The following is a 6,416-nucleotide window of genomic DNA, read 5'->3' on the forward strand; positions in this document are numbered from 1 at the left end:
ATGCTTTATCCCAATTATCCAGTTTTATGGTGCTAAAAGTCTATGCATGCCATCATAGGTGAAAAGTAATAATGAATTTTACCCAGCAGTGAACCTTGGGAGTTATAACAACAGATGCTATCACAGGATTTATCTATTGGTACAATCACCAATATTGGTAACTAATCCGTTTCTGATTGGATTTTAGGCATGATACATAGACAGAATTCATTCCTAGAATGGTTCTTGGTGCCAACTACCTAAGACTAGATCAGTCATAGAACCTAGGGAAGTACCCTTGACTGTTTTTCTGTTTGGATGTAGTATTAAACTGACTCCTAATAGATTTCCATAATACATTATACCCATGGATTAGTGCATCTATCAACCTTCATCAGAGATGGTTTGTCAGTAGATGTTATTAACACAGATATATACGGATGGTCAACAGGTAGCTAATAAGAGAAGGAGAGTGCTCAACCCTAAATGGGACCTCCACATCATCATCTCTCAAGTCTCAGGGTTGGTAAGGGGAGTAAGGTTGGGAAGATTGTATGAGCCAGAGATGATATAGGACTACACTGAAACAATGTTTTTAGGATTCAACATGTTTGCTGTTTAAATGAGGTCACAGCAGTTGCAACAGTTGCCTCAGAACTGTGAAATCAAGCCTGACAAAAGCTAAGCATGGAGGAAGGATGTGGTCATGATGGTCCACCTCTAGATAAGAACTATTGGCAGTTGGTAGTTACTGGAAGAATGTGGCCCCCAAGGAGTTACTTACACTCACTTAGATGTCCCTAAACACATATACATACTGGAAGTGCTGACAGGATTCAGTGGGTTTAAAGAGCGAGAGAAAAGGAAAGATAATGTTGTGAGGGCATAGTGGGTTCAGAGGATGAATTAGGGTGAAATCAGGGATGAACTTGATCAAAATGCACTGTGTACACATGTATACAAATTTCAAGCAATAAAAAGCAATACTCGCTACAGCCAATAAGCCAGTGTCATCACTGTTGAACGAGTCTGTAAGAACCATAGCAACAAAGCCTGATCTCTGGGGAGTAAATACCTTGGAAACACAACCTTTCCAGTTTTAATTAGACACCTATGATTACGAAGTCATAAAACCCTCTCGAGTCATTACCAGGTAGCTCTTATGACATCAGTAAATGCTATTTACCAACCTCTGGGCTAGAGAAGACATCCTGGGCAATACCACCATCAAAAATCATGATCTACACCCATAGCCTTTCTTAATCAGAAAGAATGAAGGTTCGGGATCCCCAGTCCAAAATTAATTTTCCTCATCATGAGAGAACCAAATGTAGTGATGGTAGAAAAGACCATTTTTATCTGGGCTGTACACCTTACAGCTCATCAACGCCATGTGTATTTGTTCTTCTGTGAGGGCAGAGAGGAAAGTCAGTAAGGTCTTTTCTGAGATCCATCATGCACAAAGGTAAGTATGCATGCATGTGGTTATTTTATTATTTTTTCCCAAACCACCTCTGACAGAGCTAGTGAGTCTCTGAAGTGCCTTGTATGTTCTCCTGTGACAATATCTCTGAACCTGTTCTGGGAGGTAGAATTTCAAGATAGAAGCAGAACAGAGATGCTGCAGAGACAAGAATGGCCACTGTTGCCCTACATATTATCCCTAAAGAAATGGTCTTCCTTATATTTATGGTTATTTCTGTACCTTAGCTCCCTTAAAATGTAGAAAACAGAAGCACAGAAAAGGATGGGCTTGTTTTTATCTTTCTTTTCACATTCTTAGTCTTGTGTTGAAGGCATAGATTGGAGAGGGCTTGTCTTTTATTGTAATGTTATTACTTTTACTGTTGTAACAGATATGACCCTGGAAAGAATGGCTTTAGGAAATGACTCTTCAGTGACAGAATTCATCCTGCTGGGCTTGACACAGAATCCAGAGCTCCAGCTGCCTCTCTTCTTCCTCTTCTTGGGAATCTATGTGGTCTCTGTGGTGGGGAATCTGGGCTTGATTGTTCTGATTGTTTTGAATCCTCACCTGCACACCCCCATGTACTACTTTCTCTTTAATCTTTCCTTTATTGATTTTTGCTACTCCACTGTCATAACCCCCAGAATGCTGGTGGGTTTTGTGAAGCAGAACATCATCTCTCATGCTGAATGCATGACTCAGCTTTTTTTCTTCTGCTTCTTTGTTATTGATGAATGCTACATTTTGACAGCAATGGCCTATGACAGATATGCTGCCATCTGTAAGCCCCTGCTTTATCAGGTCACCATGTCTCATCGGGTCTGCCTCTTGATGACAGTCGGGGTGTATGTGATGGGGCTTCTGGAAGCCATCACACATACTGGCAACATGCTAAGCCTGACCTTCTGTGATGGCAACATCATCAATCATTACATGTGTGATATATCCCCTCTTCTACAACTCTCCTGCAGAAGCACCTCCATGAATGAAGTGGTGGTTTTCATTGTTGTGGGTTTTAACGTAACAGTGCCCAGCTTGACTATCTTTATTTCTTACACTTTGATCCTTTCCAACATCCTCAGCATCCATTCTACAGCAGGTAGATCGAAAGCCTTCAGTACCTGTGGCTCCCATGTCGTAGCTCTTTCTCTTTTCTTCGGAGCTGTAGCCTTCATGTATCTTAAACCATCCAGTGCATCTGTGGATGATGATGATAAAGTCTCTACCATTTTTTATACAATTGTGGGCCCAATGCTGAATCCTTTCATCTACAGTATAAGGAATAAGGATGTTCACATTGCCCTGAGAAAAACTTTGAAGAGAAGCACGTTTCCTTAAGTAGAATTTGTAGTTTTATGGGAGTAATGTCTTAGGACATGTACGGTTTATAGGTAGGGAGATGACTGGAGAGATAACTTCTTTACTGAGCATTTACTTACATCCAAAAGGCCTGGATTTAACCCATAGCATCTTAAAGCAGCAATACATACATATATAAATAAATAAGCAAGTAAATAAATAAATAAATAAAATCACCACACCAAAATTTGAAAAGTATATTAAATGCAAAACATGTATTCAAATGCAGCTAATATTATTCAAAATTAAATTAATTATATAGGAAAATTCAGAAGTATAGACAATAAAGGATGATTTATCCTTCATACTCTCACAGTACAGAAAATAGTTTATTCTGTAATTTCACAAAAGCATATATATTATTTTTTTCAGTATTGAATCCAAGGAAACACATTTTTTTTTTTAGCCATCTATCAGTATGGTACATTCCAGCTTTAGAAATCTTGAGGTACAAAACTCTGAATGCTATTACACTTGGAAATTGTTAGGTCCTGAGATTTTAAAAACGTATATTTTTATTTGATATTTTTTTGCTAGTGTGTGTTTAGGGAATAATATTCAGACTGTTGTATACTAGGCAAGTGCTATTCCACTGAGCTACATCTGAAGCACAATTGTGAGATCTTTGATTAGAATATAGCTAGAAGTTTTATGTTGCTCTATCACTGAAACACTGATTTCAGAAGCCTTGGAGAAAGTAACTCAATAATTCAGTTAATAATCTGCCAGAAAATATTTAGGAGATTTTATTTTTAAAGGTTCCTATGTTTCTCCAAAGCCTAAAGTATGGATGGGAAAATGCCCCTTTTATTCTTGTCTTTTTAAAATATTCTTAAAGGACTCTGGTAAAGAAGACTTGATGAACCCGTTGTAGTTCCAGTGCTCTCAAACTGAAAACGAAAAAATTTAAGTCCTTCATGAGAAAGCAAACCTGTATTAGGCTTTCTCTTCATGGCCTTGAGGTGAGCATGTTTGTAAAGACAGGCTACATCTACTTTGGGAAGAAATTCACTGCACAAGTTTACTGTTTATCACTGGAGAAACTTTCACTTTTCTCAAATAAATTATACAGTCCTAATTTATTAGCATTTTCCATTTCATAATTTTGCTTTCATTCTGTCTCTCAAGTCTCCAGCCAGCAAATAAGTTTAATGATGTATAAAATTTAAACTGTGAAACCATCCCGTTTTAGCCATAGAGATACCTAAGGTTTGATAAAAAATAAAAGATATAGCTTTGAAAACAACTGTAGATCTTTCTGAATGTAGAAAGACCAGTAAGGTGAGAAAGATAACTTTTATGTTTGTGAGATTGTTTGGTAAAAATAACACCCAAAGGTCTTGAACAAATTAACAATTAGTACAAACTAGTACAAATCCTCAGTACTTGTACTGAGAATAAAATAATGGTCTTATCATCTTTAATTGTCTGGTCAAAGGGGTGTCAGTTCAATTGACTGAAAGCATGTATGGTTGTTCACAGAAAGTCTAAGTGAGAGAAGAGTAGAGTTCCAGAGGCAGGAACGATCTTGATAATTATGAGACAGGGTTCTGAGAAACAGTTGAGCATGAGAAAAGGCCATGCAAAGAATGTGTATACCAGTGTGAGCAACGTATGAGCAGTTATGACATGAGGCTGAATTGGGACTTTGCAGGCAGAAAGAATGGCTATCAATGACCACGATGAAAATCTAATCTCAAGTGCATAGGGGCAGAAGGGTTGGCTCTGCCTTTTGCTGACCGTGACATTGCATGGGCCAGCTGGGCCAGGGCAGGAGAGCACTCCCCTGTGCTGTGAGTGCAGGAGAGCTTATGGGTTGACCAGCTGAGGCCTCTTCCCAGGCCAGAGCTTTAAATTGGGCCACCCCAATATCTACCCTGTCGATGAACTTCAGGAGAACTGCTGGAGTGCATAAATGGGCCAGTACAAATCCTACACATAGAAAACTGCAGGATATCCATGACATAGGGCAATGATAGGATATCTAAGAAGCGTCCCAGAGAGGTTACAGTATTGATAGTGTAGAAGCCAGAGGCCTGGTACCAGACCAATGACTTCCTGCAATGAACATTTGCAAGCACAGAGGTATGGACAAAAATGGTGTACTATAGGACACACTGTGACAACACTGCAGCTTTTACAATGAGATCTCTTTCCCAGAGGGGGTAGGGCTGCATGATAAGAATATGGAGAGTGCATGGGGAGAAGGGGAAATGAGTGATACTGGGTTGTATAATGTCGAATTCACAAAGAACCAATAAAAGGTTTTTATTGTTATTATCTTTAATCTTTTTTTAAAGTCCAGTCATTATCTCTCTCCTGTTCTGCTCTCTGACAGTTCCTCATATCATTCCTCCTCTCCCATCTCTAAGAGGATGTCCCCACTCCCTACACCCCAGCAGGCCTCCACATTCCCTGGGGCCCCAAGTCTCTCAAGGGTTAGGTGTGTTTTCTTTCACTGAGGCCAGACCAGGCAGTCCTCTGCTGCATATGTGTCTGGGGGGCCACTGACCAGCTAGTATATGCTGCCTGTTGGTGGCTCAGTGTCTGAGAGATCTCAGGAGTCCATGTTAGTTGAGACTGCTGCTCTTCCTATGGGGTCACCCTTCTCTTCAACTTCTTCCAGCCTTTCCATAATTCAACAACAGGGGTCCCCAACTTTAGTCCATTGGTTGGGTGTAAATATCTGTGTCTGTCTCAGTCAGCTGCTTGTTGGGCCTCTTGGAGGACAGCCATGCTAAGCTTCTGTCCATAGCATCAGTAATAGTATCAGGCCTTGGAACCTCCCTTGATATGGATCTCAAGTTGGGTAGGTCACTGGACCTCCTTTCCCTCAGTCTCTTCTCCATTTTTGTCCCTGCAGTTCTTTTGGACAGGAAATATTCTGCGTCAGAGTTCTTTACTGTGGGATGACAACCCCATCCCTCCTCTTATAGTCCTGTCTTTATACTGGAGGTGGATTCTACATGTTCCCTCTCCCCACTGTTAGGCATTTCATCTAAGGTTCTTTGAGTCCTGAGATTCTCTTACCTCCCAGGTATCTGCTAGATTCTAGAGGGTTCTCCTACCTCTCTTGAGGTTGCGTATTTCCATTCATCCTGCTGGCCCTCAGGCTTCATTCCCATTCCCCCAATACCTAATCATATTTCCCCTTTCCTCTGTCCCTCCCGTTTCACACTTTCACTTTCCTCCCTCTCTCTCTCATCTCTCTGCTTTCTTCTCCCTCCCAAGTGGGGTTGAAGCATCCTCACTTGAAGTCAAGGTATCACTATTTGCAGATATAATGATAGTATACTGAAGTGACCCCAAAAATTCTACCAGAGAAATTCTATAACTAATAAAAGTTTTTAAAAATGGAAAAAATAAGTGAGCTAATATCAGACTCTCAAAGTCTTGGCCCAGCACCAGCTCCCTTAAAAAATCCCAGGAGATGTCAGTCATGAAGTGAGCTTTCTTTTTTCCCTTACATATATTTGGAACCAGAGTAAATGTTCATTTATAACCAGTCTAGGTGTCATAAACAATTTGTGGTGAAATTCATGATACAACGAATATTATAAGAAAAAATTTCATAATCTGTGGAAGGGATGGCATTTCTGATTAATAATAA

General features: G+C 40.0%; 1 protein-coding gene across 1 annotated transcript; it reads left to right on the forward strand.

Moving 5' to 3' along the window:
• Nucleotides 1–1,837: 1,837 nt before the first annotated feature.
• Nucleotides 1,838–2,785, forward strand: Or8b101b (olfactory receptor family 8 subfamily B member 101B). Its single transcript, NM_001001082.1, has one exon. It carries the CDS (start codon nt 1,838–1,840, stop codon nt 2,783–2,785), a length of 948 nt encoding a protein of 315 aa, NP_001001082.1.
• Nucleotides 2,786–6,416: the final 3,631 nt, after the last annotated feature.

The sequence above is a fragment of the Rattus norvegicus genome, chromosome 8 (assembly GCF_036323735.1).
Source record: "Rattus norvegicus strain BN/NHsdMcwi chromosome 8, GRCr8, whole genome shotgun sequence".
In the NCBI taxonomy this organism is placed as follows: domain Eukaryota; kingdom Metazoa; phylum Chordata; class Mammalia; order Rodentia; family Muridae; genus Rattus; species Rattus norvegicus.